This window comes from Tympanuchus pallidicinctus, unplaced genomic scaffold (genome assembly GCF_026119805.1).
Source record: "Tympanuchus pallidicinctus isolate F22 unplaced genomic scaffold, pur_lepc_1.0 scaffold18, whole genome shotgun sequence".
Taxonomy (NCBI): domain Eukaryota; kingdom Metazoa; phylum Chordata; class Aves; order Galliformes; family Phasianidae; genus Tympanuchus; species Tympanuchus pallidicinctus.
Window position 1 is genome coordinate 11661059 of NW_026294699.1, and position 27992 is coordinate 11689050.

Below are 27992 nucleotides of genomic sequence, written 5' to 3' on the forward strand. Positions count from 1 at the left end.
TGGAAACCTGGATGCTAATTACTTTCAAATAGACATTCTTGATAGCAGCATTATAAAATTCCAGCATAAAGAGACAGAGTGCTATTTAATGCAACAGTTCCACTGCAGAGAGTTCTAAGAGTTCAAAAAGCCAGGAAGCTGTAAGATTCTTCCAACCTCCTGCCTTAGAAATATTAATTTTTGAGTTAACTACTGCATTTCAATCCTATGGCTTATATACTGTGTTTCAGCTTAAGATAACTACTAAGGCATTTAACAAGTAGGTAAATCCGTTCAAGAAATTCTATGTAACATGATGTATTTTCTGTGCTGGTGCATTTTAGTAAATCAGGAAATAAATCCATCATGTCTCTGGATGCTCAGACAAGAACAGAAAGTTCTGAGATTATTGCATGCTATTATGAGCATCTAATGAACCACATACTGGGCTAGCTATACTGATTGCAATGACAAGCAACAGTTGACATTTGACCTTGCTTCCATGAGGGAACAAAGCTATCCTAGATCTCACCACATAACAAAGCCCAGAACTGCCTGTTCTGTGGTGCTGGGGAATTTGAAACACACTTAAATCCTAGGGAGCAACTATGCATAAGGATGCAGACAGGAGGATTCAGCACTCATCGCTCTCATTCTTCATTGCCTCCTGAGCAACCCAGAAAAAAAGAAACAAAAAAAGAAAACATTCCTCCCCTGATAACGTAGCAGAATCAGGAGCCAAGCAAAAGAGCACACAGTTACTTATAAGCACAGCTGAAATAATTTATCAAGTCTGATTTTCTAAGTTCTAAAATAAAGAAATCTGATCAAACTATAATTAAACCAAATTTCATTTTTCTCCCCTCATCTAGCTACTTTCCACACACATAATTATGAAAATTACTACTTAAACACTGGCCTAAAAAGTCTATCATTTAATAATCAAGATTCTTATTTCTATAAATATTTAGCTTTCTGGCAAGAACTTTCTGAAATAGAAGTAGAAACAGAAAAATGTTTAACTGAAGGCATATTAAAAAAAAGTATTTATATATTACTTTTCATATTCTTCCTAACAATCTTTTTATACAGTTAGTAATATTAAATTTTTAAATTCCTATTAATATTGTTACTGCTCAGCATTAAGCCTACAACATAATAAATATTTCATTTCTCTCATGTTAAACACTGCAGGTCATTTGTTCTATCTATAATTGTTACATTTTCAAATAATGGTTTTTTAAAGTTCTTTGACAGTGAAAGGAGACAACATATTACAAAAGAATCTGGGACAAAGACATAAGAGGAACCTCATTCTAATGAGCAAACAATCAGAATCAGGCAGATACTTGAAGCAGTTGCCAGCTCTAAAAGTTAAAGAGACAATCAAGCAAACAATGGACATTGCTCTATTTTCCTTGTTACTGGATAACCTGTGCCCCGCAGCATCAAGCACAAATCTTCTGCAAAGAGAAGCTATTAAAATTGGCATTATATGCTTCCAAGTTTATTATCACTTGTTGATTTCCATGCCATATATGTGCTATTGCAAACCAAACTCAAACTGACGGCCCTGTTTAAGTCAATGTCTGAGAGGAAAAAAAAGAATTCTTTTGTTTTCAAAGATTCTAACCAGTTATAAAAGTATTCCTGAGCAATTTTTTACTTCCAGCATCAATGCAACATCTTTACCTTCACCAACACTTGCAGACTTTTGTGACTTGAAAGGCGGTTATTTGTCTAGAACTTACTAAAAGATGCAATGAAGAGAAGCAGGACCCAAGGAGATCAAGTAGTCATTAGGACATACAAAAAGGTAAACAATAAAGGATTTATCTGCCATTCCAATGGCAGTAACCAAATAAAACTCTTCTATCTACCTCCATTCATAAAACCAATGCAGATCAGGAGGTAACCAGCACAAGATATCTGTTAAATTAAAACCCCTTGAAAGAGTGATGGAACGTGCCATACTTGAGTGCAACACCAATCGTATAACAGGAGAAACTTGTGGTTTACAAGCAGACTCAAAGATCAGATATTCATTTTGATAAACAGGCTAAAGTAATTGGAACTGAGACACTGAAGGGTGGGAAAGAGAAAACAACGTAGCCTTCATAATTACTCCTTTGGAGTGCCCACAGACTGCTCCTCTTACAAAACCCCTGCAGCAGCCCTTGGTATTTTTCCCATTCATTTATTTTTTTCAATTTATATATTTCTTTTTCTTGTAACTTTCAATTCCTGAGATATTTATTCTACTCCCTGCCCACAAGGACAGTATTGGGAATTCATAGTTAAGAACTCTAGAAAGATTCTTCATCTTCCAGTAAGAAAGAAGTCATTTATGCAGCAGCTCTATTGTCTCCCACAGAGAACATCCCTTCTGCTAATAGAAATCCTTCTACTGGGAACAAATACAAGCAAGCAATGGGAAAAAGAACAAAGAATGCCTAATCAACTACGTTTAAGACTTCAGATCTGAAAAGAAGGAAATTAATTCTATCAACTATTTCACATTAACTTGGTGAGATATCAAGCTGTTCTGTGTACCTTGTAAGCAACATTCATCAAAATATACTCATGTTTTTACTCAACAACACACGTGAAGATACAGTCTCACGTCTTGCCGTTCCCTGGTTCTGATAGAACTTCTATTTATTATTTCTTTCCTGCTTTTGATCTCAACAACCTGGTTCCATTTATTCTCTGAAGTCTCTCACACAGAGCCCGAATTAATCTTTTTTAAAAATACATATATATACTAATCAAACATAATGCAGGACTCCTTGGCTTTATTATGAGTGACTGTAAAAACTAGTTACCCAAAAGACAAGTATTCACATCACAAAAGACTCACGTATCAACTGACTTTTTGCCTCTGAAGGGCGTTACAACCCATTAGCAGCCAGAGCGGATGGAGAAATTTCTCCATTCCTGAAACCTGCCAAAGCACATCCACCCTTTTTCCACACAAAAAGAAACACATTTGCTTCTGTGCAAAAAAAAAATAAATAAATAAATAAAAATTAGATGAGACTGACATTAAGAAGAGTGCAATTTACAAAATGACATTAAAGAACTTCATTGGGATTAATCTGTGTAACTTCAACAACACTGATCAGTTACCCCTACAGCGTATGTTGATTACTCTGCTGGAAAAGTTTTCAAACTGTCCCAGCTCAACCGAAGCTTTTAAAAGCATAGAGCAGAACTATTAGGAATGTTACAGTCACAACTTCCAAAATATTAACTAAAACTCACCATTTCGGAGAATCTTTTTCCAATATGTAAGCTTTACTGAATACTGGCTAAATTTACATCAACTACTTTTAAACACACTATTTTATTTGTAAAATTACATCGGTTTTTATGTTGAACCCAGCCATACAAACCTTAACCTTCCATTTTAAGACATTAGTTCAGGTGGTCATTAGTTCCCCCTATTAAAAGGATTTGCTGTAATTAGCTGTAGAATAGTACAAGGTCCAAGATACAGCAGAAATGTTCTGTATAAGGAAAAAAAAATCTAACACCTCTTTTGTGCCACACAAAAATGTACTAATGCACTTCATTTTTTACCTACAAATTTAATAGCACACTTAATGAATGACCGATAGTGGTAATTGTTCACCCTTTATTAAGGACTCAGAGCTTGAAACCTGTTGCCTTCAGCTGTTCTTCAAAAATGATACATCTGGAAGATCTGAACGCTTTGTTTCTGACAGAACTGCTACACAGAGCTATGGAAAAGCACAGCCAGTAATTGAATAACCCCAAGTGTTTTGACTCCAATGTTATTACGTTTCACAATGCAGATTAATGAGATCTGCGGTCTCCACTTAAGACCATGCAATTCCAGATAGTCTCTTTGTCAATATACAAGGTAGAAAATGAAACTATATTGATGCAAAAACACAAGTTTTGCTTAGGAATACGAAATCCAGCAGCACATATAATTAAATCACAAAAATTAATTTGATACCCCTAAAGTAAATTACAACAGGACATATAACACAACATATTGATATTCATGTCCATATCTGAACCAAAAATAGTGCAACTTTTGTCTGTCATTTAACTTACAAATAGCATCTTAAGATTTATTAAGGTGACAACTTTTTAGATAATTTCAGTATCATTTACACATAGTCTCAGACAACTAAAAGGTTACAAAGGAGCACTATGCTGCACAATAGCAACAACTGTGACCAAAATGGAGGGGGAAGCTCAAATTCTTAGAATACATTCCAGTTTATCACTGCTGTTAAAAAAAAAAAAAAAAAATACATATAGCTGTAGGAGAAGTCTGAAAGGAGTGGACAATACCTATTTACTGCACACAGCAGGATGAGCTGTTTAACACTTAAACATTGCAAGAAGTGAAGCATTTCAACTTAAATATCAGAAGATTTTAAAATGAGTTCTGATAACTTTATACAAAATGGGAACAAACCAATCTTGCTAAAGAAAGGAGGAAACTTCCAAACTACACCTGTTTGCAATAACAGACGTTGTCAGCTGGACTCAGCTAAGGATGGGCACATTACTCAGACTATTTCTGTACCTTATTTCCATTTCTCTTTTTCCCCCTTTTCTTTATCACCACGTCACTCCTGTCAGCAGAATTTAGGTAATCAAGTGAAGGCAATTGAGTAGGGAGAAGGAATCGAGGGTGGAAATTATTATTAGGACAAAATTTTCCATCTTACACTCCATGCTGAGAGCTATAGTTCTGAACTGTCACATAGCCAAAAAAAACCTGCAAGAGTACAGTTATTCAACTGAATGCCAAATGACACAAAACATTCTTTCAGATATGTTAAAGTAACCCGATAAAGAAGATTTACTCAAAATAGGGCAGAGTCACTTAAATCCTATTTTGGAAAATGCAATTAAGTAAATCAGAAATCATATAGTAATACGTTAATTTCAAACCTTGCTCTATGCAGAAGTAACACTTTGTCTGCAAAATTAGCCAAAACAGAAGAAGTTCTTACAAGAACCAATAAGAGAGCTTCACAGGGATGAAACACACTGGAGACTGAAAATTTCAGTGTATCAATCACAAAAGACAGCTCTTCATGCACACAGTACATTCTACCAGCAGGTTTATTACATGAGCTCTGAATAGTTCTGTCTTGTGTTTTATTTGCCTCACAGCATCTGACCAACCAAGCATGAACACAGTTTATTCAGCATGTAGCCACTTTTCCAGAATCTCAAGGCAGCTCAGACTTGGATATCTGGAAAAGTAACTGAGAGCTGCAAATATGCATGAAATTGAATCTGCCTTTCACATGGGATGTAAGATTTGACTGAATTAGAGGAAATCCATACCTGGCATCTCCCATATTGGTTTTGGGAGGTCTTTCAGTCAAAGCAGTCATGTTCCTGGAAAAGCACTGTATCTTGTCTTGTAATAAAACAGTAGCAAACATTTTCTTTATTTCACAAGCAATACCCACAGCCTTTGGCACATGTTAATGGTTTAAACAGAATTCTTCCAGTAAACACACTGATTTGGATGTTGATTAAATTCAACATTCAAGTGTAAGTGACAACCAGATGCACTGCACAAGCCCAATACCAACACTCTCTAATTGGTTATAAAAAATGTGCAATGTGCCACAGTTTACCAAAGCACCAACACCTATTCACTTTCATGCTGCAGTGAATTTCAAGTCAACATGAGTACCTATGCCATTAATTCTAATAAAGTGACAGCTCACCCTCCACTGCAATGAACATTTGCACAAAAGTTGATTTATCAATAGTTATGAAGTTGAGCAGCTCTACAGAAGGTTATTTAGAATGCTAAGAGCTCTTGTAAGGAAACAGACATCTGCACACATGGAAGAGTGAAAATACAAGATTACTCACCACTTTATTTTTTATTTACGATACAAACAAATTGACCTTGTTTGTATAAACCATCAGAACAGCTATTAAATAATAAAATGCACCACTGATTGTAACAATCAGAAAGATCAATGCAGTGGAATAGCAATACAGGAGGTGTAATAACAAAGGGAGCAGTGTGAATGGAACAAAGGGAAAGGAAAGGTACTCACCCATCTCTGAAGATCTCAGCTAGCAGGAGCAACTCCACAAGGGAGGGATCTCCAACCAGAGATCCTTCCCCAGTGGCAGTCAGCCTTTAAATGAGGTCTAAGAGAGGTGCAGCCAGGCTCCCCCCTCTCCCCCCCTTTCTGATCACATAAAATTGCCTTCACCTGTGCTCCCAGGGCTGTCCGGATCCTTTCCCCAGGTGATCAATCAGTGGTTCAGGCCATGATTCAGCAGTTCTCATACACTGATCATTTCTTAACCTAATAAGTCTTTCTGACTGTACAAGCACAAGCTGACAGTTACTCCTGTGCTTCCCAAGTCAGCCAAGTGATCAAGAGCTCAGTTAGCATCCAGCTACAGATGCCCATGATGCATGCAAAACTTCTGCACATGGAACTTCAGCTAAGATCAGAATATACCACAGTGGAGTGGCTCTTCCCTAACTGAGAACTACATTGACAGTGATAAAGCTGAGACAGAGTAAAATATTGTCTACTAATTGATCTGCCACCAAACCAGACTTATAAATCACTTGCCTTTGTTATTCTGCTTATTAGTGGGTGAAAGCTTTTGTATTTTGCCATTTCTAAGATAGAAAAATAACTCCTACTTACTCTCCAAAGGATATCCTTCATTTAATAACTACCAAAACGAAACTAAGAATTTAATGGACAATGAAAACACAATCCTACTTGGTTATACCTCAGTGAGAGTAGAACCTAGACCAAAGACTATCATGGCTACACCAAGTTGTCTTTTGGTCTCAGCCACTTAGGGGAAGACACAATTATATCTGAAATAATTTTAAAAGCTCTATCTGCCAAAAGCTTCCTCTGCTGGCAGTTTTTGGTTTTACAGTGACGTTTGTCGGTTTTACTTGTTTGTGTCTCTCCTCACTGACTGCCAAATTACAGAGGAAATTGCCTACAGAAAGGAAATATTAAAATAGATGTATTCAGAATGATGTCAAATGTATTAATTTTTTTTTAAAAGTGTTTTACTCTGTTCAGTCAAAGAGCATTAAGGCTGAAGGTGATAATGTTTATTGGTGAAAACTATTTTGCAGGCATCAAGCTTCAATTCTAGATTGTTACAGATAAAAAGTATTCATTTCTGCTTGTGAGAATAGGAATGTCCATGCAGAGCCATGTTACATTTTCTCACTACCTACTTCACCAGTTTTTTGGTTCATTTTTAATAGTACAACACCAGGAATTTGAGAATTACAAAATTAAGTTTTAGAACTCACCTGAATTCTGTAACACAATAAGATTTGCAGTCTTCAAATTTACCAAGCACAACAACTTTTATTGACAGCAGTGTGCTCTAACTAGGTGTTCAAGTTTTGGGGATTAGAAGATACAGTTACATTCAGAATACAGATGATGAGAATTATGTTTGTAAGAAACTTGAACGTAGAAAACTTGTAAGAAACTTGTACGGATAACTAGCAGTAGTACAATTAGGCTTTGTGAATAGGAAATACTTTCACTCAGTCTACGAATGTCAGGAAGTTATTACATAAAATATGTGTTCTTTTCAAGAGCAGAGAGCACAGACCTCTGAGGAATAGTTCTTGAGTCTTGCACGCTATTTCCAGGAGAGAAGACAATACAAAACAGGACAGCAGTGAGACACACAGATGGGCACACACACAAAGAATTAGACAGTCCTCATCAACCTGGACAGCAGAGTTTCCATCACATTGTTAACAACATAACAGGAAAGCTTTTTGTATGCATCACAGAAAAATGGAGTTCTTGCAGATTTGAAGTGACATCGATGGAAAGAGTTTCTCCTTTGTGAGGACAGTAGAGAAAAATGCATAAGGCTACTCTTCTGCAAAACAGCATTAGTGTGATTGGTCAGAATCAGTCAGTTTCTTGATGACGAAGGAAGAAAATAGTCCCAAACAGTCAGCAAAAGTCAGTGGCACAGATTCAAGAGAACTTAAAAACAAAATTATCCACATATTTAAATACACGTATTCAGAGACACTGTTAGATAATTCCCTTCCCTTCTCGTACCCATTTCAGTACTGCAGCAGCGCATCACTTTCCATTTGTTCCATGTTACAATATCACACCACCTTTCAATGCATGCCATGGTGCTATACATTTCGTTTCTGATCCCTGCATACCAAACTAGTTATTTAAGAAGCACTTAGTTGTGAATGTCCTCTGCACTTCCTCTCAAATAAGTAATAAGAAATAAAGGATGTTCTCCAGCGTGCAAGGAAGACAACAATGACTGCTGCATTAGACAAAAATGTTGGTTGAGCAAACAGTATAATAAAATGCATCTTCTTCTGTATGTCCAGATGTTAGGCATAATCAAATTGTAGTTTCATTTCATTCTCAGTAGTATTCTTACTAGGCTGTAATGCTACTGAACAGATTTCCTATGAACTCAATGCCAAAAGCACTTGTCAAAGCCACAACATATACAGCTAGATAAACATGAATCTGAGGATGGAAGTAGGGGCTATCAGATCTTCTGATTTCTGTGTAGTAATGAGTCACAAACTCGGCTTCATCCAGGAATCAATGTGGGACCATTTTAGCAACATGTACTGGAGTTATGTATCATTACTCTCTACTTTCTAGTCCAAGAGTGCTATACCTAACAAATTATTTTTTAGATAACTTGTTAGACCTAGGAGTTTATTTAAAAAAAATATGGCTTACTGCTTGAAAGACCATAAAGTGATTTAAAGAGACCTAAGGGATAATGATTTATCTACCAGAATCAACTTTCTCCTCAGACTGCTGCAATAGCAAATGGAAATGTGAAAAACAGGATGAAAGATTCAAGTTATCTGCCTAAAAAATATAAATTCTTTATCGTTTATCAAGAACAACACTTCACAACTTATCTGAACGCGGTGACATACCATAAGATTGCACAATCCACTCCCACATTTTGCATAAAGTAGTGCTAAAGGCTTAATTTTATCAGTTGGAGCCACTATCAACGTTTTTACCTGCTGAGTCTGCAGGTTAGATGCAAGCGTTAAAAAGTAGCACCTGTGAAATTTGCAACTTAAGTAGACAAGACAGAGGAAAAAAACATTTTTCACTTCATAGATCTCAAGAATTTATATATAAGGGGATTAAGAGGAATATTTGCATTGCTTAACTTTAGTACTTCCTTTATAAGCCTCCTTCTAACAAAGGGAGGAATTCCCTTAAAGTGTCTTTCAGAAAAGAAATCCAAAGTTAAGTCCTCTAAACCACCACAGGAAAGTACTAACCTTCCTATTTTCTCTCCAGGAGCACCAGCCTCCAAATGCTCCTTCATTAGGCAGTGCAATTCTCTTGTATTTTGTCTGTACCCGAAAGTTCTCTCGCAGTTCCCCCTGATCTTAGCGATGGCTGCCAGGACCACATGCTATGGCCACGTATTCCCATCACTGCTGTTGCACTGTCCCTGGTAGATGAGTGAGCCCAGTTTCAGCTAGCTCAGGGAGCAAAGCCAGCTGAACATTAGCTTTACAAATGCTTAGCTTCCCAAAGCCCCTATTTTTGATATTGGTGAGGTGCAAGTTGTAACACTGGACATTTTACAGATAAAACATATGATTAGCAACAAGCTATCATGTAGTCTATATAGTAACAGCTTTATCGTCTTTAGCAGCAATGACAGAACAAGAAGTGACTAGATAAATCAGAAATACAGAAATACTCTAACACAAATAACATGCATGTCTAGAAGCCAAGAATCTGCATAATGTACAGATCTTACAAAAGCAGTCAGAGTAGTTTAAAAGTAATGAAGTCAATGCATGTGCTAAAATAAAGGTTCTTACCTTCTCAGCCACATAACCCTTTGAATTCCAACTGCAAACGCAACATGACCTAATTCCTACAGAATGCACTGGATATTCTGGGGAGGTAATGTTTCAAAGATCATGTCCACAGTTTATCTGAAAGTTTTACTTAGGTGCAAAATAAATAAATAAAATGGAAAAAAAATCATTGCATGTATTTCTTACCTATTCATAACCAATGAACTGAGATAACACTACAGTTCCCATAAGAAATCTGCAGTTTAACAGAGTTAAATTGACAACATGTGAATAAGAATTTTTTCCAAGGGAATAAAAATCACGAAGTTGTCTGAACTTCTCAGTAAGACAACCAACATCATCACAGGCTGGAACAGCCAGGGACCCCAACTTCTGCAGAAACAAATCTTTCATGGAGTGATATTTTTGTTCTGCATGAGCTATATGGGAGTGAAGGGTTGTCTGAGGCACGTGGAGAGAAGAGCCTTTATTCAGTAGAAAATACTCTATAGTCACTCACACACAGAAAGCAACACTCACGAACCACCTGCTTTCCAGCTGTAATAACTATAAGCAGTCTAATCCAATGCAATGCCATAGCTGCTAACAGTTCTTCCTTTAAAACACACAAAAGTCTTCTTGTGCTTAATTTAAAACATTTCAAGTAAATGAAAGATGGGGCCGAGCACCGACAAGAAAACAAAACACTGAAAAACTGATCAGTGAGCAGCATTCTTAGCTTCTAACTAGGGTAAGACAGTAAAACATTATGTACCAACTCAAACTTAACCATTATGCTCATGCATGAGAAATGCGGATTAAAGATGTACAAGCTACCTTAGTTCTGGCATTTTCCACCTCTGAGCAAATCTTGGTGAAAGTTATCCTAGTTGACACAGTTTCAAGAAGAAAACTATTCTGGAGACCACAAAGGGATCAACAAATCATCAGTTTGCTCACCAAAAGGTATTTAAATACAATAGATATTTATATATGTAAAGGACTTCTGCATATACAGTTGAAAAAGCTCATACCACAATGAACTCAGCACAAACAGGGGTTTGATCTGCATGGAATCTGATTGCTTTCAGTCTGCCCACAGACTCGTTACAGCAAAAAGGCCCAGGTGAATCAAGAAAGCAGCCCCTTCAGAACTGATGCTCAGGTAAAGCTGTACGCAAAGTTGCTAAATGGTTGAGAACATTTTATTTTCATCAACAGTGCTTTAAAGATACGCAGGTGTGTGCCCTTAAGAACAGAAAACAAAAAATTCCCCTTTGAGACATCTAAAAGTCCAAGACCTTCACACAGCTTCGTAATTATTCACCATAAGACTTCTTATTAAAACTTCCATGGTTTGTCTAATCAGCCAGATAATCTTCCAAATATTAGTCAGTACTTGTCTTTGTTGTTCAAAATACCCAGAGATAACAGAGCCTTCCACAACAGCCTTCCAAGGACTATGAGCAGGAGCACTCATTCCCTTTCTTTTTTCTTGAGTGATGTGAAAGACACACTGCAGAACTCTGGGATAAACCACCCCAATCTCCCTCCACACCTGCACTACTCCTGATCTAAGTATCTTCTGGTGATGTATGAACAGATCCTAGATAGACTATATAAGGCTGCTCCAAAAGTAATGCCTCCTGTTTTATTATGTTGCCCCATGACATCAGAGGCGGATGTTGGTTATACAGCAGTAGAAGTTGAACCTTCCTGTCAATATTTTGTTCCACGTTGCCACATGACAGACGGCAGCAGAGCGCCTGTCTGACAAAGCAGAGGCTGACATGAAAGCGCAGATGGAGCAAAGGTGTGCAGACAAATGTGGAAAAAATTGCACCCACTGACATTCATTGATGCTGAATGTTTATGGAGACCAAATGGTGGACGTGAGCACAGTGAGGTGGTGGGTGGTGCGTTTCAGCAGCAGCACAGCAGGCTGCCTCTGATTTGTACCGGTATGACAGGCTGGCTTTTGTTCATCAGTAGCAAAAACGCAGAGCTAATGGTGGTGACTACATTGAAAAATAGTGTTTTGTAGCTGAGAATTTGCTCTAGCAAATAGCATTATTGTGCTCTTGGAAAATGTTGCAGTTTCCATGGAAATAAATGGGAGGCGTTACTTTTGGAGCAACCTGTGTACAGTCTTGCTGCCTCTCTAATTGCACAATAACAGTGCACTCTCAAGAAACTCTCTGAAGCGGTGCACTTTAAATGTTGGCAGATATGTATCTCTTTAAACTTGCTTTCAGAAATATTGAGAGGAAGTAATATTTCAGCCAAAGATAAGCAGAGGAAGCAAACTCACATTTACCACAGCAGAGAGAGTTAAAAGTTGGATATTGCCACAGAAAAATTCTGCTCTCTCCATTCCATTTCTCTTTAGACCGAGATTGTAACTCCTCCTTCAAATCCATTTATTAGTATTATAATTACAAATCCAAATAATTAATCTGCTAAAAAAAAAAAAAAAAAAAAAAAAAAAAACTATTACATATTTAAAACGTTATTCTAAAGAAAGGGAACACAACTAAATCCAGTACACAAGAATGAATTTCCAATAAATAGCAGCAGAATCTTTTGGAATTAGAAATGCATCATTCAACATGTAATTCATAATGGCAAATACCATGCTCACATCTAAATGTCTCCCTGTCCTTCCAACACCTCACTGCTCTATGCAGGTAGCTGATCATCTCTGAACATCAAACACAGTAGGAAATTTTCTTGAAAACATTTCAGACCTTTATAAGTAGCAAAAGATCAGATATTTGAATTTAAAAAGCAGGCAGCATTTTCTACTACCTCCCATATCACTGCTTCTGTCAAAACATAACAGATATCAATACCACCTTAAATATGCATTCAAGTCCTTGTAGAATGCTGAATTATAGATTTCAGCAAGTGGCATGAAAAGATTACTCTTCCATTGCTGTTAAAATAAGAAAAATCAGACAAGCTTCTCTTTCTTAATATTTGAAGATAACCATCTCCTGTTAGAGAAACTTAAAGCTATGAACTGGCTTTTTCTATTTCAAAATCATTCTGGACTACAACCATCAATCCAAAAGGAGTATATTTTCTACGTATCTTTTATTCTTCAACAAAATAAGACATTCACAGGTACTTAAATCAATTAAAACATGCAGAGTAACTTCCAGCAGCTTCCAATCTCTTCAAATAAGCAGAATTTTCCTATTTTCACGCAAACAGTCTAGCATTTCAGTGAACATTTCATAATGCAGAAGCCATCAGTGTTCGTTAGCCTCACATGTAACCAATATTCCAATCTGCAAAGAGCTCTGTGTATTCAACAGGACCATGCAAAGGCCTGAGAGACCCCTGAGCTGGAGGTCACTGCAGGATAACGTTCTCCCAAGCACAGCAGTTACCACGTGCAAATGATTCACTTCTCCCATCACCCTGCAAATTCTAATTTGATAATTATGGTGATTATCAGTTAGCACCTCACCACTACTTGATGACACACAATGACTTAAGGCTAGCTAGCATCTAATACTCACGTTTAACAAACATGCCATAGAGAGAGGCATCATGGCAGAAGATAACAGACATCTCCTTACTTCTATATGTTGCAGTATTCAGACTCTTACACACTAATTTTCATGACATTTCACATTCACAGATGGACCAGTGTGGTAAGCAGGGTGAGACATGCACACAGTATGAGGGGTGTCTATGCAAGACCTGCAACCAGAAGAGCAGTGGGAGCACAGCTCTGGGCTGTGCTATGGAACAGGCCATCGCATTGCTCATCCATCAGCTTCTTCCACTACCAGAAGGACTGCACTAACTGTAGTGAGGTTTGGGGAAAAAATTGTTATTGCGTACCGTAAGCCAACATATGATTCATAATAATTAAATTTACTTGGAAAAGGAAAAAGCAATCATATAAGTCATTATAACCAACTATATAACACAACTGCTAGAGAAGACGGAGAAGCTGAAAATCTAAGTGCAAAATGAATTTACAAGTGATTTCACCTACTGTTTGCCTCTAGATCTGCTTTAACACAGATGATCATTCAAGTCTAGAGAATACTCAGACAACCTTTTGGAGCTGAAAATATTTTCTTCCATTCACTTTACAGAACAACGTACTTAATCTCAATGACTGTACCTAACACATTTCCATAGCATTTAGAACTTGTATTTGAGTATACTTATTACTTTAATGCTTAAGTAATTGTTACAGAAACATTAGCTGGTTACAGCATAGTATTATGAGATTCTCATCACAGACAACTGTGGCCTGTATATTTAGAACGTTCATTTTCTCTGTCACACAGTAAGATTGGAGCCATAGAATTCTTTCCTGCACAAGATCACATCAATCCAATGCAAAGCTTTTGAGATTGTACCAGAATTTCTATTTTCAAGAAGGACGTCAGTAAAAATTGTCATCATCTCTCTAAATTTTGGCAATGATGAATGTTTCAGACTCCATTTGAACTCAGAGAGCAAAGAGAACCGTGACTTAGAAATAAATATGACATTTGTGAAAAGCACTGAGCATTAAGACCTTCACGTAGCTTTGTGAGTCAACCAATTTTTAAAGACCTACCTGCATTTTTTGCACTATATCAAGAGGAACAACGTATTTTATTTTTTTCTTCATTCATTGCTTAATGTTTTCTAAACTGCACACCTTTACCCACACCAATATTGCTCAGAAATAACACATCTCACTCTCTTCACATCCCATCCCACCCATCCCTTGGTCACAGATGGACACAAGCCAACTTGGTGTTAGGACTTTTCTTAAGGACTTCTCTTATCCTGTAACTCCTAGAGATAGGACCAACACTACTGCATGTGCTCAGCAATCTGAAATACTCTATCAGAATATTTTTGTCATAGTTTGTGCCGAAAAAAAAGTTTCAACTCACTTTGTGATCCAATTAGATTGTTGGATTATTACTCAGCCACAGAAAACTGTTTTACACAACATCTGCACTGCTTCCTGAATAACTTGCCCTTACAACTGCCTTAAATGAAAACTCTCTACATTTTTAATGTATGCTTCAAGAATAATCTGTGCTTGTCTTCCAAACCTAAGCGTCACTCTGGCATCTGTCAACAACCACCAAAAGGAAAAAAAGAAAAGTTACGTGAATTGTAATTTGAGGGGAGAATTATTTCAGGTATGCCTTGTTTCAGGATAACAATATCCTGTTAGGGCTTGCAGGCCTCTGCATAAGCACTTTGGGAATGGCAATGACAGCATAAACAAAGCGCTGAAAAAGATTTCTTGGGGTGGAGTCCATTTTTAAACACCGGATTAAAATCCTTCTGTATCCTGAGGCTCCAAACTTTTCAAAGGTGCAGCAGTAAACCCTGAGCAGGCAAACTACTGCAGACTTGGCTCTGCAACCCTCAACTCAGCAGCCCATCCAGCTATTAAAGCTGAATGCACCGTTGTTCCCTCTGAAATACCCGACAACAAAGAACTAAAAAACAAAGACCATTCTCCTACACGGAGTATGAACTTCCGCTGCAATAACCAACTCCTCGTCCCACACGACACAGCCCTGCGTTGTACGACACACCACTCCAGCCAGACAATGCACACTGCAACAAAACTCAGCCCAGCAAAGAAAGTGAAAGCTGCGTTTGTTCAGCACGTTACAGCAGCCAACTGTAATGCTCCTGCCTGCCATTTATCGCCTGCTCTGTCAAAGGATTATTAAGAATTAAGCTTCGTTTGACAATTTTTTATTTCTTGAGAAGGGAATTTACATGCACAGTGACGGACACTTGATATTTAACGTCTATTGGTCGGCTCTGACCCTGCGTTTACAAGTGACTCATTTGACTGCAAGGATCTCTGATGTGGAAATGCTCAGATACGAATCAATTGCAGTTTTTGTCTCGGGTAAATGTTACTTGGCAATCCAAAAGAAACGAACAATGCTCGAACCAAGGTTCACATAGAATAGCACTCATATGCTTAAAGAATTCCTTTTACATGCCCTGCTTTAGTTCTAGTAGGCGGATTTATGAGTCCCCTTCTCCTAGTAACTTATCTCAGTGCAGTGTTTTTAAACACACACAACTAGCAGTTAACTCTTCTGCTGCCTGAGTCAAAAAAACACAGAAACACACAGACAGACTGAAATAAATACAAGCGTAGATTCGGTCCTGATAAGCCATTGATTCTTTGTGGGAGATGGGGATAGAGGAAGGATAGGAGGATGAGAAAAGGAAACATGCAGATACAATCTGCAAATCCTTGCTCCATCAAGAAAGAATCGTGCATAATGAATGACTGTTCCTGCATGAAATCAACTCCCTGCAAATTCTGCAGTTTCCCTCTGACAGGAACAAAGTGAAAATGTATATCTTTACCCGAGTAAAACCGCTTTCCTCTTGGAAGGCAGATGCAACATTTCTATAAACAAAAATGTCTCTAGCCTTACCTTGTGCCAGCGCTTGCAACATGTGGAGCTGTAGCAACAGAAACGCCCACCATCGTCGACAGAAGAAGAAACAGAAGTTTAACTTCATCATCATTTCGTCTCGCCTGCTATTCCTCCGGGCAATAATTTCACGATCCAGCTCCCTTCCAACCATCGCTGCCTCACTGATCCCCATCCGATCCGACTGCCTGCCACTCCTGACAGCGCTTTGGTCATCGCTCACTCGGCACCCCGAGGCCAGGCTCTCTTTGGTGGACTGGGAACATCGCCAGCTGCCTTTGCCCCGGAGTTTTGGGGGAACAGAAAGCCCCACTTCACAGGAACCGAGGGCTCTTTGATTTGTGCTCACTTTGCATGCAGCCTGAAAGCAGCACTCTGTGTGCCTCACCGTATTATAATTACCCACGAAGTCAATGTTTCTTGTGGAAGTATTGACTGCACCGAAACAACCAGTCAGAAATGTGAAACACATGTTTCTCCGCGCTGTCATATCCAATGCCTTCAACAGGGAAGGAGCAAGTTTATTGGCGTCAGTACTTCAGTAAATCCGGATCTTCGGCACATTGCTAACAGCAACACAGAAGGATGGATCCATCTCAGCCAGCAGCACACATCCCCACAGCACCTTTCATACCGCAAGGATGACGGCAACTGTTACCCCTGTGATATTCACCAGACGTAGGGAATCTTCCGGCATGTGTCCCATTCTCCCACAAAAACCTCGGAGCTGAAGGGTTAAACTCGTGTAAAGGGGTGGGAAGAAAAGCACCAACAGGGAAAAAAAAAATACTAATTGAAAGTATCTCGCTCTTCCTTGCGCCGAGGATTTATTTCAGACAATTTCAAGATTAGCCATGCAGACAGGTTAGTCTCCAGATATCCCCGCCAAGCTCCGCATAGTTTATATTAATCCGATTTTCCTCTGGATACAAATCTCTCCCGTCAATAGAAGGGGCTGAAGGGTCCTCGTGAGGTAAAGCGAGCGGCTCCGGCACTGATTGCAGCCGGCCGTGCCGTGAAACAGCCGCAGGCCGGCGGCGGCGTCACCTGAACTCACGTTCAGCCCGAGGTAGGGAAAAGCTCAGCCGGTCGTATTTCCCTCCTCCTCCAAGATTGGCGCCGGTTTCCTCCTCTTCGCAGGGCGACCAAAAAAAAAAAAAACAACAAGAAAATCAATCACCTCTCGCACGTAACGCGTTCCGCTTCTGCCCGGCTACGGACGCAGCAGCGGAGCCAACCCGCAGCTGGGCGGCCTCCGGGGCGGGGGGGAGCGACATCTCCCGAAACAAACAGCAACAAGGTGAAATCCGCCCGGCTGCTCTGGCTGTCGGCTGTGCTCGCTCTGCCGGGCGGCTCTTTCCTCGCAGCGGCTGTAAACACGAAAGCAACGCGCTAGCACCGCGGCGGCGGCAATGGGAGCGCATTCAAAGGGGAAAAAAAAGAAGCGCCGAAGGTCTTCGCGTTCAAACAATGCATCGGGTATTGTTCCAGTCCCGCCTTCCGTAAAGGGAAAAGTTTCGTGGGAGATCCCCTCCCCCCACACGCACACCAAACAGAAAGGGTAGCTCTGCCGGGCGGACACCCGGGATGCAAGTTAAAAACAAAGCACCTCAGCTTGAAGTTGAGCCAACGAACCCCTCCTCCCCCCCCACCCGCCGGTGCTCCCCCCGCCTCCTAAAGGCGGACTGAACTTTTCTCACCCCCCTCAGCCCCAGCCCGGCCGTCCCCTCCCCCGTTGGCCGCCTCGCGCTCCCCCCGCACCTCCACACCGCTCCGCTCCGTGCTGCAGCCGCACCTCCCACCCTCGGCTTCCCCCCCACCTACACCTAAGCGGGGCAGCAGCCTCTGCGGCGCAGCCCCATGTGCGGTGTGGACATGTACGGAACTATCAGGACGGGGCGTGGGGGGTGCATTTCGAGACAGGTTCTGCTCTCTACAGACGACAGAAGAGGAGGGGGCGGCTCTCCGCCCCGCGCCCGGCAGGACCTGCCCGCGGCCGCCGCTGCAAACATCGCCGCGCTCCTCCCTCCGCCGGACGCCGATTGGTCGGAGTGCGCGAGGGGCAGGGAGGGCGCAAAGAGCCGCGGGCGCGCAAGCTTGGCGGGACGTCGCGCCGCGTCCACGCGCATCTCTAACGGCCGTGCGCGTGCGCCTCGGGGGGATTTTGTCCCGCGTCCACGCGCCTCCCTAACGGCCGCGCGCGTGCGCGCCCGGTGGGCCGTTATGTCGCGTCCCCGCGCTCGCGGCGCCCCCTAGGCGCGTGCGGCGCCGCCGTGCAGGCGGCTCCGGGGCACGCCGGGCACGCCCTGCAAGGCTGGGGTGCGGCTGCTCCGGCGCGCTCGTTCCCGGCAGCTATGCTTTTCTTTTTTTTCTTTTTTTTTTTGCGGTAGAAAAGAGCAGGTATGTGACACAGCGCCGGCGAGCCCGGAGGGAGGAATTAGTCCTCCTCCTGCTCTTTGCGGTGTGGTGAGCGCAGCCCGCGAGGCTGGCAGCGCAGCGAAGTTTCCGAGCTCGGGTGCGTTCGGTGAGCACAGGAGTGTTTAAGTTACGGCTGGCAGCTCCTGCTCCTTCATTTCCCTTTTTTTTTTTTTTTTATTCTTTTTTGCTGCTGTCTCTATGACAGAGTCACAGAGGCGAGCACAGTAAATCATCGCATCAATTCCAAGGTCGCTTTACCGAGGGTTATTCAGCACGGCACCTCCCTCACCGCCCTCTGTCACTTCATAGCACCAAAAATAGGCGAAGTTTCTCCGCTCCCAGGCAGTGCAAGGCTGGCTGCTCCTCCCCATTCCAGGTGTTTCGACCCACACAACTGCAAGGCATTCCCTGCGCACCCTCTGCCGTCCCTTTCAGGTGTTCCAGAGCTGCCTGCTCCTCCCAGCATTCAGCAGCTCGTGAGCTTTACAACACCCATTGCCGTCCATTCTTTCTTCTGCCCAGTGCAGGAAAACCCACTGCCTCCCGTGCTCATGAAGTCTCTCTTCGACTCTCCTGGTCGCTGAGAGGAGCTGCGGTCAGTGCTTGTTCTTCCTTGCAGCCATCTGCATGGCAAGAGCCATTGGGTGCTGCCTTGCACCTCGTGCTCTGGGTGTGCATGTGAGACCACGTGAGTAACACAGACACCAAAATCCAGTGTTAATGATTTGCTCTTCAACACATCCATTTTGAGACCAATTCAAAGCAAAGACAATTCGGGTTGTGCTGTGTTCAGAACAGGCCTTAAGGAAGTACTGCTGTGTTTGTAACAGCCATCACACCATTAATAACAGCAGTGACGAGGAAATGCTTAACGAGTCACCTTGGGTGGGACTGCTGGGTCCCATTTTATCTTGGCTGGAAATGGAAAGCACATTTCATTGTGGTTTTGTTTTGTTTTCAGCTGCTCCAACCAAAGGAGTGTGGGGCTGTTGATTCGCTGGCTGGTGGGAATGTTGGGTTAAGATGGTCAGTTTGATAAGTAAGAAAATACTCAGCACTTCCTGGTTGTGTTATAGGGGAGGGGATTTGTGCTGGTTACATCATTGGTGTCTAAAGCTGCTGGAAGGATCGTTGTCAAACAGCTCAGTTTTAATGCCCAGATGCCACAGAGGAGAAATGTTAATTTCCGTTACCTAGCTTAATTAAAGTGAAAACTGATTTCTGTTCAGAATTAATACATTTCTTTCTAGCAGTTTAAAACTGTTCAGCGTATAATTATAGGAACAAGAAATTAACCCATTTCCACCTTCAGGCCTTGCTTTTTAAGCATCATTTAAATGTGCTGGTGTTTTTCAGCCTGCATCACCAGGGATTTGGGGTGAAATGTTCTCAGCCAGTTATTAGTTTACTTTTAACAACGTTACCACAAAGATAAAGTCCCTATAGCCTGTCTCAGAAGACAGGATTTTTTTTTTCCATTTGCCTTGTTTCCAATGACTGTATTTAATAGTGGACAAACTAAGATAATGTGTGTGAAGTTTCATTATCCAGGTTGGTAAAAGGGTTCCACCATTCTGCTGCCTCTGTTTTGTGCTGCTTCTTCCCTTTCCTACATGTATGCATCAAACATAGAGCAGGAAGAGTAGGAGAAGAACAGCTCTGCCACCTGAAAAAACAAACAGTAATCTAAGGGGAAAAAAAGAGGGCGTGAGGTTTTGGGGTTTTCTTGTTTTCTAGGAATCATGAAGAAATGATAGAAGTGACATAGGTATTTGCATTTAAAGGTGAAGAAAATGTAATAAAAGGGTTTTTCCCCAATGGCTGTTGTACTGTGCAATGAGCTATACATGTGGTAAGAGTCCTATGGGCTGCAGATTTGCATAATTAGTAGAGAATAGAGGGAAGTTTTATTTACATTAATAAACAAAACACGGTGAGCCAATGAGGCAGAAGAGAAAAGAATGGAAGATTCCACTCCCCAAGATAGGTTGCTAATGAACAGCAGCTTCTTGCCAAGAAAATCAGCCACAGAATGGCTGCAAGAAAATCTTTCTAATATTGTACAACCTTAATTTTTATTCTCATTCTGCCAGGATACCAAGGATCCTTTGCCTGCTATTGCAAGTAACTTGTCAGAAGTAGTGTTACTGCCTTCTAGTACCAACAGGCATAAATATGTCTTCAGGTTTATATAGTTGTGTAAACTGGGTGTTAATGTTCTAGTAAAATCTTTATCATAGGTACTGCGGAATGTTTCTAACCTGTAGGTATGAGGGCTTCTTGTGGGTATCCTGGAAACAATTTTGTAATTTGTTTTTATACTTCCATTTTTTTTTTTTCTTTCTCCAACTGTAAGTGCAAAACTGAAGGCAAGCAGTTGCATTAGCTACTGCATGGTTGTCCCAGAAGATTTTTATATTGCCTTTCTTTCTCTCCCAAGGGAGGTAGAGCTTTAGAAAACAACGAGAGTAGAAGGTAACGTGCTCTCAGATAGGATTGTTTTTCAGTACACTAAATCAACCTGAATGCAGTAACTAGTGGAGGGGGCTAAAATCTTCGTTAGTAAGGGTATATTCCCAAGGGTCACTAGCCAGCTGCTCTGCTTTTATGGTGTAAATATGCTTCTGCATCAATAATAAAGATTGGAAGAGAAGAAGAGAAATATCACATTACATAGCTGAAAGTCTCAGGGGACAAATTAAACAATGACTTCACCACACTTCTAGAAGTATCTGCTGCAATGAACACAGTTACAAGAACAAGAATAACTCTCGTTAAATTTTACTGGGCTTAAATAACTTAATGTGATGCCACTTAAAAAGCCCCAAAACAAACAGAATGACAGATTATTGTTTTCTCTGTGTGGCTTGAATTTACATAAAGGAAATTAGAAAAAGATTTATATACCTTTTAGGTTTGATTTTAAATTCAGAATGCTAGCAACTTCAGAGTTAAATTTGTTCAGTTGCTACTTAATGTTATTGTGCTTAAGTGTTTGAGAACAGGCAAGGTGCAGCTCTAAGGCGCAGCAGTAGAAGTTGAGTGCAGAGTGAAGAGATGGGAAGGCTTGTTTTGTGGCTTCTAGGAGTAAGAGTAATCCTGGTAGGGCTGTAGCACAGCTGTGTTTATATTCAAAAACCATTATGGACTGTGCAGTCAGGAGAAGGGGCTAGTGCAGTTTCTGAATCATCCCATCTTCTGTATTATCCCAATGTAACAATAGGCTTTCCTCCTTAGCTATCAGAAGACATTCACGATGACCCAGCCACGTTGCCCTGCTGTGTTTTATGGAGTAGAGAGTTAGCGAAGTAACATAAAGGATCAAGACAATAGATTCTGCGTTTTTGAAATGTAGACGTTTGAAAACATCTTTATAGCCTCCCAGAGGAAGACTACAGGGGCTGTAATGATTCTACTCCAGACAAGTTTGGCTAGAATGTAGAGAGAGAACTTCTTTTATGAAGTCTGTGTCTTCAAACACGGATTGGTCTGGCTATCCAGCCATGGGCTGCTGCGATTACCCTTTCATGATAAAGATGATGCCCCAGATATAAGTGACCTGAGCGCTTTGAGGAATGTGTGAAATTGTCCCTAAATACTGGGGAGGTCTTTAGACAAAGACTAAATCTTCTGGTTGTACCCAACCTTTATACTTCTGAGCGCCATCCTGGAAACTTCTTAACCTACTAGTTGGTCAGGAAAATAAAACAAAGTGGAACTGAAACCATAAGTGCAAAAGAAATCTACTGAATTGTAATTTAACCTGCAGTAATAGTACAATAACAGTGCACTAATGCATCGACTTGCATGTGACCACATTAGGTAGAAGATTTTCCATGATATTAAGAGGTGCTGCTTCAATGGTGCGTGTATTTCAGATAGAACTTAAAATGTCGCATCATGTGCTTTGAAATTATTATAGACTTGTTTCCGTTTTAAAAGTGGTGGCTTTAGTTTCCTTAAAAAAGAAAAAAAAAAAAAGAAAAAAGAAAGGCTATAAGAAATAAAGATTTCTTTTGGAAAGGCTATATTTCTATATCTTGTACAAAGATGTCTACAAATATGTCTATGGTTTCACCCGGGAAGGATGCTAGTTCAGTGGTTAGTGAGCTGATGATTGTCTCCCATATGCTTACTCACAAATGTACCACGACTTAAATAATATTCTTGCACTGTTGTGGAAGATCACGTTTTTATGGAGTGCATGAGTTATTTCCAGCTGCAGCGTAAGCATTTTGTCTTTAGAAGGCAAAGGCGGCTGTTGAATGTTTCGTGATGGGATTGCATTTTTACTGTGAAGAACAATGTTAAATTATATGTTCTTGATTCACTGTAATTAATTGAGAAAGGCAAAGTAATAGATGTGATGTGTTTGTGGCTATAATCCTGCATCTTTCTAAATTGATCAACATGATTTTAATGGAATAACCTTAAAAGAAAAATCAGATAACAAGAAGGATGATGAAAACAATTACCGTGAGGGTTTGAGCAATTGCTCTTGCTAGAAAGGGCTATAATTGAACACTTCAGCCATGTTACTACTGCCATTGCCTACAATTTGCCCATCACGTAAGGCAGGCAGATCATGAAATGAGGAAGTATTAAAACATACATGGAAGGCATTTACAGTGGTTGCAGCATTGACAACATAGTTGTAAATTATTTTTCTTTCCATCGGATCGTAAAGGTATTGATTAGTGGTGCTTTAAATTAAGATTCAAATCTAGAGGAATTTGGCGCTGTAAGGACCTGAGAGTTTTATGCGATGTGAAACTGTCCTAATGACAATTCCAGCTTTATTAATCTTTTGGTCCTCAACACTTCAGCGTTTTCCAGGTTTATTGATGAATGAGAGACACTGTATCTCTGCTTTGTGTATATGGGGGGAGAAACTAGAGCAAACTGTGTCATTTCAGGGAGATGAAATAAGGGGATTAGATGTGAGCGAGCCAGTGTGTGAGCTGGTTTTTACAATTGCTTGTTTTTGGATAACCTGAATTTTATACCTAATACACTTTTCCCCAGATTTGGTGCACAGCAGCTCCACTGGCAGGTTCTTACCTTCAGCTGGTAAAAATTTGCTCACCACTCTTCTCCTCGGCTGCATGCTTATATGTGAATTCACCTCTTGAGTCACCTGAATTCAGGGAGTACAGGGAGGCTTCAAGTGCTTTTCAAGGCTGGCCCAACTGAGTGCTGCAATTCTTCCTTTTCTGGAAGCTCTTTAAAGGTGACCAAAAGCAATTGCATCCTTGGATCTGTTCAAGGCAGGACAAGGTCCAGATCAGCAACAGAGCTCCCCATTCCAAAGATCTCTTATGATTCTACTGGCAGAAATTGGTTTTCTAGAAATCAAGCCCATGGGCATGAATGATACATTTAACTCTTATAGTTCTGGCTCAGTGTTATCATCACTGCACTCAGAAAAACGTATCTCAATTACGGAAATTTTATCTGAGTTTCCACTGCAATTAAATGTTATTTTAAAAAGCTGATCTGAAATATTTTGTGAGGTTCACTTGGATGACGCCCTTGTGCCACATTTAGGAAAGTTGTGAAAATGTGTTTAGAAGTGCAATACATCTCGTCTGGTCTTCATACTTGATTCAGGTTCAAAATCTTACTTTTAAGTAGCAGACACAGTATGATGTGCACTTGAGTGGTAAATTAAAGAGCAGCACAATACTGTGGTAGCCTTGACTTCAAGCAGTAGCTGAAGCAAAGGAGAAAAGTTGCACTGAAAAGAATTAAAATGATTTCTAGTAAAGGAATTTGTGTATTAAAGAAAGTAAATTTGTGGAATTTGGAATGCTTGTACTTGAAGCAGATGCCAACATTATTCTTCAAGGAATATTTGGAGCAGAGTGTGAGACAGATGGACACAGGCAAATCAATAGTTCATAGAGCTACCTCAGATGAATGTATTTCACATAGGTCAAGTTTAATGAAACCTAAGTCTCATGAATCAACACTTCTGATGTAAATAATTCACTGTAATGGGAAAGAACACTAAGCCTGTATGGGGTGAACGTAAACATGAAAAGTTGTTTGAGTTATGATATGATCTATGCCTTGCAGTTGTTTTACACATAGATAAAATTCTGGTAGTGTGGAGGTCTGGAAGAGCGGAAGATTGGGGATATTTTATGATAATTTAGTAAGGTATGGAAAATATCACAAAATTTGAGTGGCAGTTATAGTACAGTAATGGCACAGTTTGCAGCAATGGCACAGTTTGGTGTTGATTTGGATTTGTAATATGTTGTCAAAAAGTCTGTAAACCTCCACGTTAATGTTGAAATTAGATCTTGTTCCTGACTTTGTATGAATATCATTGATTTTGGTCCATGATAACTATAGTATGGCCCTCCTTTAGGAGTTGCTCCACGGTGCTCTTACAGTCACAGGAGGACGATGTAAGCACAAACTACAAGGTGAGATGCCATGCTATAAAAAGCACTCAGTAATCAGAGCAGTGCCCTGGTTTTCTCAGCTAACAGGAAAGGAAGAAAGGCTCATCCAGTCCAGATTGCAACAAAATAGCAGAACTTCATTTGGATCTAGCATGTTAGTTGAACAGTTGCAACTCCACAGATTTTGGTGTTGTTACATCTGGTTTACATTGTTAAGGTGGAATACGCATGGAAATCAATGTTGTTTTCTTTCCCAGAGGCACGGTGGAATCCAAATCCTATGTTATCTAAGATTAGAATGAAGGCTACTGCGATGTCTTCCTCAGACTACATAACTTTCTCCTGGTAGATAGTAAAGGAGCTTATAAAGTCCCTTCAGAAAGGCAAAAGACAGACAGATAAGGGTGAACTGGCAACACTAAGTTGCAACTTGTGTGTTTGTTTATGACTGAACTGTATTAAGAAGCTTATAATCTGTAAAAACCTAGATAATAATAACTAGGGCTAACCAAACTGAAGGAAGCTATTGCATACATTATCGTGGACCCAGCTCTGTATTTTTTCTTTAGAAGTAGTGGTTGTATTTACTTGTTAGTCAGAACTAAAAGAACAAAAAGTGACAAGGAAGAATGCAAAATGCTTCCAGTTTATGATTCTTGGATGATATAGTTTATGCCAGGGTATACCAGAGATTAATAACAGGATTGCCTAGAACTTCTATGAGCTCTGTGCGTGTTTTCATGAATCTTGAACTGAATCTTGAAAGGTTCAGGAGAGTGAAAAGAAAATCCAGTATTGTAAATATGTTAAGATTAAATGATGCCTCCAGTAGTCCTGGACATGATATTAGAAGATCATTTCTCTTGCATGGAAGGTTGATTAAGATGGAAATAGTAGAGCTGATCTCTCTAACAAGTTGCACAAGCTTAAGTAACTCAGTGTTTACTTCAGCTAAAACTCATTAAAAGGAATTCTAAAAGTTACTGAACTGCAGGTGATTTCAAGAATTTTGTGGGAAGGGGATGTGTACAGGGGAGGAACATTACTTCTTCAAGTGCTGCTTGAAACACTGCAGATGTAGAATTTTTCAATTGCAAACCATTTAAAAATATTCCATTTTTAGTTACTTTAATGTTTATTTTCAAGTAGCACACATAGATCTGTAGCAGACAAGGAGTGAACAAGAACCTTTGTTTTAATCGTGCTCCCATTCTGTCTGGGTACACTTTGCATCGATTCCCTGATAAACATTTAGGTGGAGAGAAACTCTTAAGAAGAAAAATGGAAGAGCAGCTTTCCTTCTGGCACATTACAGTATATTGTATTATGACGCAGCTAAGTATAGCTAATTTATTTGGAGCGAAAGGGTTATTAAGATGAAGATTAATGTACAAATAACTCTTTCTCTTGGAAGCTTACTGTGAGGCATAAACTCACAAAATCTGTTGCATGAGAAGCTTTATAACTGTGCCCAATGCAGCTGTGATCTTCATGCTGGTGCAATAATCCTTGGCGTACCCTTCCAGAAGCTCTTGCTGAAGAAAAGGGGGAGGTCCAAAGCTTGTTTTATGACTGGGAATGTGTAAGCATGTATAGCAGCAGAAGAAGCATTGTATCAAGCACTCAGGGCTGTTTATGATTGCAGGAATAGTACCCTGGGTTTGTGCTGAAAGAAACAGAATAGAGAAGGCACAAATCAATGCATAGAAATCGTTTTGCGTTTCTTTAACTGCTTTGTATCTCTGGCCACATCGTTATGGAGTGCTTCTCTTGTTTGCTTTGCCTGTCTTTGGAGAACTCTGTTTAGGGAAAAACAATATTGTGATTTTCAGAGGATCTAGAATCTTGTTCTGAATTAGCCTCTACAATTGTCTCAGGTGTATCTTATGTCTACTGTAATAATTAGCAAAAATATAACAGTTTCTTTTAGTAACAGTGGGAGTTGTGGACTGTTGTTAGCAGTTCCAAGGTCAAACATAGGTTGTGGGCTTTTTCCCTATGAAACTAACAGATAACTTGACACTTGACAGGGTAATGTAATGCTAATTTAGTGTGATAAAGCACCCCAATCAGCACATTCTGGAAGACTGTAAATGTCTCATACATTTAGGGAAATTGTACCTCGGGGAACATATTAGGAGGAATTCATCAATGGATCAGAATTGTCTTGAAGTCTCACTTATTGGAGATCAGCACAATTTTAAATTATTACTTTCTTAAGAAAAGCCTCAAGACAAATTGTATTTCTTAGATTAACTTTAGAAGAATGGGTCAATAATTTCTATTGAGAGTTTTGAGAGAGTTTTTTTTAACAGTAGCATGAGCAATTTCAATAATTTGAACTCAGTAATTAAGTTTTTTCCCCAAATGATTTTCAAATTGCTTAATGTGCTGTTTATAGTCTGCCATTCTTTACCGATGAAATTGGACGTCTTTGTGATGTGTCTTAAGTGTGCCTCAAATGACAAAGAACTTTAATTACAAAATGTTTTTGCAAGTTTTGCATTAATTAGACATAAAATTAACAAAGTGTAAAGCTTGTACACATGTTTGTGCACATACAGAGTATCAGCAAATCTTCATCCGGTGATGTGTCACACTGCATTTAAACATTTGGAATCATATTGCTCCAAGAGTGACAGGAATTAATAAGAATTCTGCTCTTCTGTGTGTTCTGAGCAATGCCTTCTACAGCTTGTCCCTGTGAAATCTGCTGCTCTATATTTACAATGTGACCAAAGTAGAAGAAACTGTTCCCTATGTATTTCACGTGTATGATTGAATTTAAATTCAATTTTGTATTCTTTCAAGCAATTTATGGGGATTTCAGCTGCTCTAGAAAAGCAGTTGAAATCACCTGGTCCAGGTGTTCACCTTATT

General features: G+C 39.9%; 1 protein-coding gene across 4 annotated transcripts in view; it reads right to left on the reverse strand.

Moving 5' to 3' along the window:
- The window catches only part of SDK1 (sidekick cell adhesion molecule 1), a 359812-nt gene extending 341974 nt beyond the window's left edge, over nt 1-17838 (reverse strand). For 3 of the 4 annotated variants that reach the window (XM_052679608.1, XM_052679609.1, XM_052679606.1), the window contains exon 1: nt 16282-17838. In XM_052679608.1, the coding sequence (XP_052535568.1) occupies nt 16282-16771 (490 nt within the window). In that variant the 5' untranslated portion in view covers nt 16772-17838. Of the gene's footprint in view, nt 1-6053; nt 6130-16281 lie in introns of those variants that run through there. The other variant, XM_052679610.1, reaches the window with a different exon arrangement.
- Nucleotides 17839-27992: the final 10154 nt, after the last annotated feature.